We start from the raw sequence: 12,674 nt of genomic DNA, 5'->3' as shown, positions 1-12,674 counted from the left end.
AAGGTAATGCCCGAAGACACTACCTAACCTAAAGGATTCTGTTCTCATGAAGTAACCTCAGGTAGGGGAAATCATTTCCCCAGGTTGGGTTAGGCAAGGGAGAAGGCGTCCGTAGGACACCATCTCACAGGAGAGCAAAATCTCGTACCAGAGGCCTTATACCAGTGGTTCCCAACCTGTGGTGCGCGTACCACTAGTGGTACGCGAGGGCCTTCCAGGTAGTACGTGAACACTTTCGGGGTCATGAACGATTTTTAGTTATATTTTACTTCACAAAGATGTGTACTGCCTAATACAAGATAATCTGGCAACGATTTGCAACTGTTGCCACACGCCACCCACTGGTCCCAGCGGCCCACCGTTAAATTAGGTCCTCCACTAACTCTCGTAGTTGCCTACGATCGCCAGCTACTTCAACTAAAACTCGGTCAACTCGTTTTTAACCAAATTCAAATGGGAAGAATTAAGTCACCAAGCGAATCTGGTAGTTTTTTGGAGGTTAGTGGAGGACCTAATTCACACAGTACACTTACTTAATGCGCTGATATGTAGTATTAGTTGCATTTTATCGACAAGAAATAACAACATTTGTGACTGACGGTAAGAATCAAGTTGCTTGATAAGCAAGTGCATCATTCTCTGGATGACGGCGATGAGCGTCAGCCAGTGATGTCATGGTCACTGAAAGCTGATTGGTCTAGAGACGAGTCCGGGCGAGGAGAGCATTGCAAGACGGGGCAGTTAGGAAGGGCACTCAGCAGTACAAGTACGTTGCCTTTCCCTCCCTTCACATCACCCTCCCTTACTTCACACTTCCCTCCCTTCTTCCCTCCACACCTCCCTTACTTTACTATACCTTACTACTTATACTTTACATATACTTTATTTATTTCTTGATTGATTAATCTTTTTTTTTTCTTTACTTATCCACAGGATTTGACATGCCAAAGAGAAAATATGACCCGGCATACATAAAGTATGGTTTCATTGCAATCGAACATGGAGGAGAAGCTCTTCCGCAGTGTGTTGTCTGTATGAAGTCCCTTTCCAATGCAGCCATGAAACCCAGCCTGCTCAAACGTCATCTTGAGACTAATCACGTGGACAAGAAGGACCAAGATCAGAGCTACTTCCAGTGACTTGGCGAGAATGTGAAGCGGCAGCGCATGGACAAGACTGGCCAGATCTACCAGAAGGGAACAGGAATTGTGAAAGCATCCTATGAAGTCGCTCTCCTGGTGGCTAAAAACATGAAAGCGCATACCATTGCAGAGTTTCTCATCATGCCAGCGGCAAAGATCTTGGTCAGCCACGTATTTGGAGAGGAGGCGGTGGCGAAGTTGGAGTGTTTCCGTCTCTAACAACACTGTACAACGCCGTATCGAGGAGATGTCGGTCGACATTGCCGACCAAGTGGTTGAGGGAGTAAAATCCTCAAAGTATGGGTTTGCCATTCAACTCAACCAATCGACGGACGTCACCAACTGCTCTCAACTACTTGTCTACGTCCGCTTCACGCAGAGTAATGCTGCGAAGACTGAGTTACTGCTGAGCCAGGATCTGTCCGGTACAACAACAGGAAAGGATATTTTCAACGTTTTGGACAATTTCTTCAAGCAGAATGAACTGGACTGGGGAAAGTTGGTCGTATGCACGACAGATGGGGCTCCATCGATGCTCGGTCGAAAGTCAGGTTTTCAAGCCCATGTGAAAGCTGTAGCACCAAACGCCACTGCTGTCCACTGTTTCATACACAGATTCGCCCTCTGTGCTAAGGTGCTCCCTCCGAAGTTGTTATCATGCTTGAACCGAGTTATCAGAATCGTTAATTTCGTCAAAACATCCGCCCTGAATACTCGACTGTTCAAGCTCCTCTGTGAAGATTTTGGCTCTGACCACATCTGTCTCCTCTACCACACAGAGGTGTGCTGGCTCTCCCGGGGTAATACGACGAGGCGTCTCTTTGAACTGGGAGATGTACTCCTCGTATTCTTCAAGGAGAAGGAACATGATTTTCAGAAAGATCTGGAGGACAAGGAATTTACCTCAAGGTTGGCCTACCTGTCAGACATTTTTGGAGCCCTCAACCACTTAAACTTGTCGTTCCAAGGGCCCGCTGCACTGTCACAGAGTTCATCTCGAAGCTGGGAGCGTTTGTCCGGAAGCTGGATCTGTGGATGAAGAACGTGGAGAGCAAACACTACGGAATGTTCGAACTCCTGACTACCCTTGAGAGGGAGCCCACTGGTGAATTTGCCCAAGAAATCGTCCATCACCTCTCACTGCTCAAGACTGAATTGAAGCATTACTTCCCAGACGTGACATGTTGTGCCTACGTCGCCAATCCGTTCTCCGTTGGTCCAGCCGATCTGCCTGTTGGGACCGGGGAACAAGAGGAACTCATAGATATCCAGGCTGACGAGACAGCAAAGACAAAGCACAAAGAATGCTCTCCTTTAAACTTCTGGGTGAGCATGGCCTCCTCGTACCCGACGCTAGCCCGTCACGCTGTTCCCCAGCTACTGATTTTCCCCTTGACGTGGGAGTGCGAGCAGGGGTTCTCAGCCTTCATGGCCATCAAGTCGAAGAGCCGGAACCATCTTGCTGCGCCCGGGCATGATTTCTGATGTGCTGTGAGCAAAGTCATGCCCCGCATTGACCAGCTGAGTTGTTGTTTTCTTAGTTTTCTTGTGTGTTCTATTTTTACTATTATAGAAATAAAGTGGTATCTGATCGAATTTAGTTTCTCTGGAACCAGGTGGTACGCGGCGACTGTACGGGACCTCCAAGTGGTAATCGATCACAAAAAGGTTGGGAATCACTGCCTTAGACAGTGAAGAAATCCTTTCTTCGGTCTAAGGTCTACCAGCACAGGACTGTCTGCTAGGCCAAGGAAGGGGGAATTGTCATACAAAACCCCCAAGTATGGTCTAGGGAGCCTTGCCTCCTGAAAGAGCAGCTCAACCTGACATGGGAAGTCATTTCACCAAGACAGGGAGATGCCTAACACAGACTGATATTCTGATGTCCCGTTCTAAACTCAAAAACGACTCAGTGGTTAGGAGAAAGAGAACGGAACGTCTCAGTAAAACTTTGCCAGAACTCTGTTCACAGCAAAGAAAACTGAGAATAGCCTAGGCTAATCAGAGGGAAGGGGGATTGCTCTTAAATCTCCTAGGAGGTTAGTATCGACTTAAAAGGTAAGGAGGTGTCAGTCTCCCCTTAAAAGGCAATACAAGAGCAATGGGGACATGTAAGAAAGTATACTAAAGCCCTTAGGCTAGTCATTAGCCTAGGAGCATTGAGAATTGTTCACCGAAACTCTCTGTATACTATCTTGGAAGAGGAAAGCATAATTAACTAATATCATAAATGTGTAAAATATTGCCTGTGCTTCAATAAAACTTCACCAGGAAGGTTATATCATGCATGATGTGTGTAGGTGCCTAGGCTAGGAAGCCTAGACTCGTGAGGCTCGTTCATAAATAGCCAAATCCACAACAACAATGACATAATATAAGAATCCCTAGCTAAAATTCTAAATAGCTAAAGTTATTAAAGAGTAATATGCTGGGAAAGGGTCATTCTGGCTAACTAAATGAACAGAAAGAACGACCGCGTTCATGACGCCATCCGGCTGGCAACAGCTCTTGTTACGTTAATTACGATCTCAATTGAAAAGCAAAACTGGCAAGAGCTTACATTTACACAAGATAAAGATATTACTTAACTTTCCAGAAGCTGAAGAGGCTGGGGAAGACATCATAGCGTCCAAAATAATCCAAAATAGCAAGAGAGAACGGGAAAAACACCGGTCAAACGAAGCTACTATAGAAAGAATGACGTTGGCGCCTCGCGGTGGTGGATTGGTGCATTATTTGCAGAGCAGTAGGGAGCGTCGAGAGTGATGTCTTTGCAACGACTCTCCTTATTCTTGCCTCTCTTTCCCCTCGAAGTGAAAGCTCTATTGGGGGCGTAGATAGCCATGAGACGTGTCAAGAATACGTCCTCTGATATTACGCGATATCCCTTCGAAAAATTTTAAGGGATATTCGCTCCAGGAGTTAGAATTCTGGATACCTTTGGTAAATTCTCTGGGATATATCACTGTAGTCAAATATACCTAGGAAGCTACCATCGAAGGAACTTCCATCAGGACGACATGGCCCGAGACCAAAAATATATATATATATACAGTACATATATATATATATATATATATATATATTGTTACAATCTCAAATTCGTTACAGGTTCTTTTAATATGTGAAATAAATGTCAACAACAACCTTTAAATCATGGGAAGTGAATATAAAAAGAAACACACGAAAAAACATAACACGTTTATTGACAAACTTACAAAGAAAACTGATGTTACTTCTTCGGTTACTTTAACTGACAAATCAAATCAATCAAAAAAACCAACTGAAAAGGGAAACAGTCAGTAAGGTAGAAATACTTAAGGAATAGTTTTCTGCAGCTGCTGAGACGATACTAGTACGGAGACTTCAAGCTTGAGAATGTTGCAGAAGGGCGGATGAAGTTCAGATGAAACTGGTACAATGACCGGATTCGAAGACGCTACAGAAAGGGTGTCATCAAGTTGGAACATCAGAGGTCTTCCTCCAAGAATTCGGTGATACTATTGAACTAAGACAGGCTGCAGGCAGTGTTGGCTACTTCTCGTTATAAGCCGGGAGGGCTGGCTGCTAAATTTGTCTCCTCTTCTCAGCCATAATAGGATTTAGGAGATAGGCTTTTGTTGTCTGAGGGGAAAGTTAGAATCTGTCTCTATCAGACTTCTGGCCTTCACTGTTTCTTAGCTCGTTAGGACTTGGATCTCATCTGCTTCAAACATAGTTCCTCTCTTGTTTTATATCCTCGCCTATCTCTATTGGAGAATCTCTTTTTCAAATTTATATACCCATCTATGGGCAGAGTTAATTACAGTGGCAGTGTTCATTTCCATATAAAGCATTCTTTTTAACGATTCTGCATCTCTATTGGTTTCCTATAAAACGCCCAATTCAATCACGTCATGGAAGCTTCTAGAAGAAATTCCTGATGCAATCTGGACCACGTGCCAAGTCGTAACAAAAGGGCAGCACGTATACATCTATGATAAAATATATCCTAAACAAGGATTTCTCTCAGGCTCGGTTTCTCAAAATATGCTGACTCCACTAATTAAGATGATGACATCTTGGTCAAAACAGAACAGTTCCCTTATCACGGCAGGCGCTCTCGGCGGCGAGCTTTGCTTTACTTCCAAAATGCTGACAATAGTGAAGTGATGACAGGTTTGCCCAAACAGGGCCCTAGTCGAATCTCGTCTCGCCTCGCTGCTCTCACTTTGGGAATAGATATTTTGTCTTTTAAAACATATCCTTTTAAATATGTATCTATATGTATATATATATATATATGTATATATATATATATATATATATATATATATATATATCTATATATATATATGTATATATGGATATATATATATATATATATATATATATATATACTATATATATATATATATATATATATATATATATATATATATATATATATATATATATATATATTTATATATATATATATATATATATATATATATATATATATATATATATATACTGTATGTGTATATGTATAAACATATATATATGCCTTTATATATATATATATATATATATATATATATATATATATATATATATACATATAAACTTCCAAATGGGGTTACCCTAACGTGGTGAAAGGGTTTGCGTATCGTCATGATCAGCAAGGCTGTAATAGTTAGAGCCCCCCATCACCGATCCAAACTGGTGCGTGTGGTATTGAAAACTGGTAAAACCACACGCATAAATTAACAAGCCTGAGCCTTATCTCCTGTAGAGAACCAGAAATGTCTGCATTTGGTGTTATATATATATATATATATATATATATATATATATATATATATATATATATATATATATACTATAAGCTAAGCTTTAACCCTAATTGGAAAAGCAAGATGCTACAACCCCAAGGGCTCCAACAGGGAAAATAGCACAGTGAGGAAAGGAAAAATGGAAAGTAAAATATTCTAAGAAGAATAACATTAATATAAATATATCCTATATAAACTATAAAAACTTTAACAAAACAAGAGGAAGAGAAACAAAATAGAATAGTATGCTCGAGTGTACCCTCAAGTAAGAGAACTCTAACTCAAGGCAGTGGAAGACCATGGTACAGAGGCTATGTCACTACCCAAAACTAGAGAACAATGGTTTGATTTTGGAGTGTCCTTCTCCATAAAGAGCTGTTTAACATAGATAAAGAGTCTCTTCTACCCTTACCAAGAGAAAAGTAGCCACTGAACAATTAAAGTGCAGAGTAAGCCCTTGAGTGAAGAAAAATTGTTTGGTAATCTGTGATGTCAGGTGTATGAGGACAGAGGAGAGTATGTAAAGAATAAGCCAGACTATTCAGTGTATATATATATATATATATATATATATATATATATATATATATATATATACATATATGTATATATATATATATATATATATATATATATATATATATATATATATATATATATATACAATATATATATATGTATATATATATATATATATATATATATATATATATATATATATACACTCATATATATATATACAATATATATATATATATATATATATATATATATATATATATATATATATATATATATACACACTCATATATATATATACAATATATATATATATATATATATATATATATATATGTATATTTATATGTATATATATATATATATATATATATATAAATATAAATATATACTCATATTTATAGTGTATATATATATATATAAATATATATATATATATATATATATATATATATATATATATATGTATATGTATACATATACATATATATATATATATATATATATATATATATATATATATATATATATATATATATGTATATATGTATATATATATATATATATATATATATATATATATGCGTGTGTGTATGTGTGTTTGTGTTTTACGACTAGCGAATTTTGTAAACTACCGAGCTCCAAAACTCAAATATTTTATTTTACATAAAAATGATACACATGAGAAAATACCACGACCTCTAAGAATATTACACAACTTCCGGACGGAAATATATATATGAACAATGAATATCCAAAGGTTTCTTTACCTTAAACTCAATATAAAACTGGGTGATTACTTCACGTGAACTATTCTAAAACTAACCTCTTAGGCTGCCTACACACGGAGCGTTTTTTCGACGACCGTCTTTTATGACGATCGTCAAAAACGACGATCAGTTTTAGCTAACTGTGCTAGCAGACGGTGTCCTACACACGAGGCGTCAAGAAGACGACCGTCATTTTGACGCTGAAGCGTCGGGCGTCATCCTGCTAAAGTTCAGTCGTTATTTGCATTGCTCTGCAAGTGGCAGGTGTGTATTTGCTACAGATGGAGCGTCTCGTTGTGATTTTGTACTCGTTCGTTTTTGTTATCATAGGACTTATGTTTTTATTTAGTGAAATATAGATCAAATTGCTGAAAAATTTATGTGTAGAGACAATATAGAAGTGAATATTATTATCAGTGTCTCTATTTATATTAGGCCTAATGACACATTCTCCTCTTCTTTCTCTTGTAGAGTGTTCTGTATGCTGAGTATGCAATCAAAACATCCTCAATTTCCTCATCCATTGCGACAAATAACACAGTCTTTTTTCCTCGACTGCTGTCGCTGCACTGCGAACTGAACCACAAAACAACGCCCCGTGTGTAGGTAGTGGCAGTTTTTACGACGATCGTTGTAAAAGACGGTCGTCGAAAAAACGCTCCGTGTGTAGGCAGCCTTACTTCTGTTCTTAGTCAGGGACTCGAGAGAAGTACTGAAACAAATATTGGTACTGAAAATAATAAACACTTTTACAAAAACGAATATATTCGATAGAAATAACAAAAATTCAAATTATTAACTCCAAAAAAAAATCACTCTAAATATTAAATCTGAACTAAACCTAAGACGTATGACAAATCCTCTCAGAAAATAATACAAACACTTGTTTCACTTGAAATTGATTTTATAAAGATATTTAATTTTGACAATTAATGAAAAGAGTTAACACTTTTCTGCCTTAAATGAAGTTTCATATGCTGAATCCCCTACTGATGCAACCTCAGCAGTCACCAAGGCGACCGGAGGAAGCAGCAGGGCCTACCAGAACTGCGTCCCAATTACTCGCCATTCATTCCTATTTCTAGCATGCTCCCTTGCCTCTCTCACATCTATGTTCCTATCACTCAGAGCTTTCTCCACTACATTCATCCACCTAAACCTTGGCCTTCCTCCTGTACTTATCCCTGAGGGTGGGCTGCAGCATGCTAGCAGTACCAACCACACTCGGCTGAATCCTTCATCAGGTTGTGAGGAGCGAAGAGAGGAAAAGTCCTCTTTTGTTCCTTTTTTTGATGTCGGCTACTCCGCCAAATTAAGGGAAGTGTCTTGGTAAATAGATAGAGAATAGAGATTATGTTAAATAGGAAGGACCCTGGAATAACTGGCACTCGGTGCAGCTGACATGGTTTGATCCAAGGTCTAAATATGTATTTAAACCTTGGCTTGGTCCTCCCTGACACCCTGATCTACGTGAATTATTTACAGATGAACATTGACGAGGGAATTTCCTTCTGCAAACAGGGGGCAACCCTTATTTCAAGAAAGAAGAATATGCATGTACACATGCATATGACAGCCAGATGGTCTGATGCCGAAGTTGATGCTACCAGACCCAAAATCGCTCCCCACCTTGACAAAAAGTGGATATGAATCAACCTCTTAAAATGGCACTCAGATATCTTATACCATGAATTGTATTGTACTTGTTCCCTGCAATCTTATGCACAAACAATTGTTCCACCACCGACACAAGTATCCTGGGGCATCCAAAGCTGAGTGGCCCAAGTCAACTACCCTCACTGGCACCACTCCATTACCTTTCCCATGCCCCAACTTCCACTCCCTGTCCCCCTGTCTCCTCTCCTGAACCAGTTCCTGCCCTTGCCATCACCCCAGTTCCTGCACCTACCCTATCACTCAATCTGGCAGAAAGCCAGTTGCCAGACTGCAACTGCACAGAATGCTTATCCAGCTCCTTACTGTAGACCCCCCTTTAAAGGATAGCCCCTACTAGCAGCAACCACGGCGACAGTGGCAGACCCTATATCAGTAACAGCCACCTTACCAACTGTGTACACCTGACTTTCAGTCATTTTGTGAAGTACTGAGCCACATGAAATAGCTGGTAAGACTATCAGAATTGCCTGCATACCTGCGGTAGCACTACGTAGCAAATGATATAGTTTGGCCAATTTTTTAACACAAATGATGATCAGAATTAGGATGAAAATTTTTGTAGGATGCACTGTATATCCAGATCATGAGTAAGTAATTTATCAGACCAAACGTTTTCACACAACAAAATTTATATAAAAAAAAAATTCAAAACAAAGCATGATAAAAGGCCTAAACCATTTTCCAAAGATGAATAATATGTCTTCCCCCAAAAAATCTTGATAAACTGTGCACCATTTTTGCCATAATAAAAAAAGAGGCAGACCAGATATATTTCTCAAAAGAAAATTTGTAATCGAGAATCCCACTTGCAATTCTTAAAGAGCAGCAAGTGCTTGAAATAAAGATTGTCAATAAAACTGCATAGGGAGGTTCCAATATTTTTTACCTATCTTCAATCATACTTTGGGTTTCGGTAATGTTTATCTTATTCCATTATAATTTACACATTGCACAAATGATAGCCAGGTTTCTGTAAAACGATACGACAGCAACAAAACTACATTTAGAAAATGGGATCGATGCAAATATGGTAGCATCATCATCTACATATGCAATGCACTTATTTACAAAGCCAAACTGGGTATAATTCGTTTATATGAAATAATATTTCATATTGCTTATAGAAAATATTAAAGCTGGAATGTACAGTATATTATTTAATAGGCATGTGGATAGTAGTGAAAGGGAATATTACACATACTTATTTTTGTCCATTGTCGTAAAAAGGATGGGAAAAAGAAAGGTAACAGGTTCAAGCTAAGAAAAAAAATACCTAAAACCTTTTCAGATGATTAGATACATCAACGTTTTCACGGCAAATCCTTATTCTTGTAAGGTGACAAAGCACAGTTGCTTTATCCTCTTGAATATGACCTCTCTGTCATTCTCAGTGAACTGAGCCGTACATTCTACCCTTTGACATTACTGAGCATCAGCCAACAAAGCAAAACATTTTCCTTTATATTCATGGAAATCTCAAAACTTTTCGGACTGTAATTTCCCATATGCAGAAGACTGTTTTCGTTCGTTTTATTATATCCTAATGCAGAATGCAAATGACGGGGGAGTAATCATATTAATATGAATTTTTTTTTACTTGAATAGGCCTAGAACGTTGCACTGATAATCTTCTATGTTGGATTGTTTTGGGAATTCGATTTTTTTATGTTTATTGTACATCTATTTATACTTTTATTATATCGCTTGATTTATAAATAGTTGTCTTTTGAATCGTTCTCATTAAATCTAATCCTAATACTGTAACAAAGGGTTACGATATCATCTCTTGTGATTGAAGCACCGATTTATCATTACTTTAATGATTCAACTATAATTTTGTCTGCCTTTGGGATAGTTTTTAAAACTTTTTTTTTCACATTAATATATAAGTTAGTATTGATATGGTTGATGATATCTTGATTTCCTTTATAATTACTGAAAAATCTTAAAATGGAAATTATTTCAACTCATAAACTAGATAACCAGTTTAATTTAAAATTATAAAAACAAGAGCTATACAAATTCGAACCTAAGAGAGAAGGTTTTAGTACCACGGTTTTTAGAAAAAAGACTTTTACTGGATTAGGTTCGAATATTTATAGCTCTTGTTTTTATAATTTTAGATTAAACTCTATTTTTACTCTTCTCCACTGAGCATTCCTTCTTACTTCTAGTTGGGAATATTTTCATACAAAAGTACTTTATTTATGTGATTGTTTTAAGAAAAACTGTTTTCTGACTAAATTATTTTTTACGCATCTAAACAAATTATTAAATGATGAATTGACTCAAACTCAAAAAATAACAACAGTACCTAAACTCAAATTTTATGCGAGTTTTCCTTTTATATATGATGACTCCTCTAGACAGAAGTGTACAAAAAACATACAAAAACAGTTTCCAGCTGTTGTAGTAAACTTAATTCCTAAGAATCCTCTCACAGTTGGCTCGGTTTTTCACTTTAAGGATCGATTGAGTCCTTTGATGTCCTCTTCTGTAGTGTATCGATATATTTGCCCAAAATGTAACTCTGGGACCTACGTAGGATCTACCAAGAGGTTGTTAAAGGTCAGAATTGACTCTCATAGAGGTGTTAGTTTTCGAACAGGTTGCAGAATATCCAGCCCAGAACATTCAAATATTCGCAATCATGCTAAAATGTGCAAAATAAATATTGACAATAAAGATTTTAGCATTATTGGGCAAGTATCTAATTACCACAACTTGCCTATTCTAGAGTCAATTTTGATTAAAGGACTAGTTCCATCGTTAAACACCCAAGCTTCCTCCACTCAATTGTACTTGTCATAGATTTCTTTATTTTGTTCCGTAGTTCTTGATGCTATTCAGTTTTTATTTGCGCTTCTACGAATTTGGTTGGACTTCTGTTTTATGCATATTTTTACTTGAATTTTTTAGTTTTTTTACTAATTTTTACTGTTTATATTTGTATATGTTTTTTTACTGTTTCTTAATGTTATACATGTACTTCTTATTTGTAGCTCTGGAAGATGTGCTAATGACGATCACGAAACGTCGAGATTTATAATAAATGGATTTTTATAACTGCCAATTTCCCTGTCCATCTTGAGTATTGTAAATTACTAGCTGTCGCCACCTTCTCTGATGATGATATATATATATATATATATATATATATATATATATATATATATATATATATATATATATATATGTATGTATATATATATATATATATATATATATATATATATATATATATATATATATATATAGGGTGGTCCAAATGTGGTTGGATAGTAAATGATTACATTCATTTTGAGATTACATATACATAAAATTATATTTACTAACGTAATCATTGCATTGAAAATTAAATATATTGTGAAGTATAATACAAAAGCCCTTAAATTTTTTGTGAACCAAAATAGAGACGCCCTTAAATTTTATCAACGCAGGTCCACAACTGTTATCAATTACAATTTGCGCAGCTTTCAACTCAGCCTTTAATGCTTCGAAAAAGATTTTTGCACAAGTCTCTTTTGTGTTAGTTTCTTGAAATACATCTCTTATGTCTTTTTTTTAAATCATCAACACTTCTTGGTTTTCGAATATAAAATTGTCCTTGAGTGTTCCCCAAAAGAAAAAATCCATGGGGTCAGGTTGGGCGAACGTGCCGGCATGCCAATCAATTGGACCTCTTTGGCCAATCCATTTTTCAGGAAATATTTGATCAAGATACTCACGGACTGCTCTTGAATAATGTGGAGGGGTTCCATCAGGCTGGA

General features: G+C 37.1%; 1 protein-coding gene across 1 annotated transcript; it reads left to right on the top strand.

Moving 5' to 3' along the window:
• Nucleotides 1-1,389: 1,389 nt before the first annotated feature.
• On the top strand, nt 1,390-2,181 carry LOC137646418 (protein FAM200A-like). The gene has a single exon (XM_068379520.1). It carries the CDS (start codon nt 1,390-1,392, stop codon nt 2,179-2,181), a length of 792 nt encoding a protein of 263 aa, XP_068235621.1.
• Nucleotides 2,182-12,674: the final 10,493 nt, after the last annotated feature.

The sequence above is a fragment of the Palaemon carinicauda genome, chromosome 9 (genome assembly GCF_036898095.1).
Source record: "Palaemon carinicauda isolate YSFRI2023 chromosome 9, ASM3689809v2, whole genome shotgun sequence".
NCBI lineage: Eukaryota > Metazoa > Arthropoda > Malacostraca > Decapoda > Palaemonidae > Palaemon > Palaemon carinicauda.
This window is presented reverse-complemented; position numbering and strand designations above follow the sequence as displayed.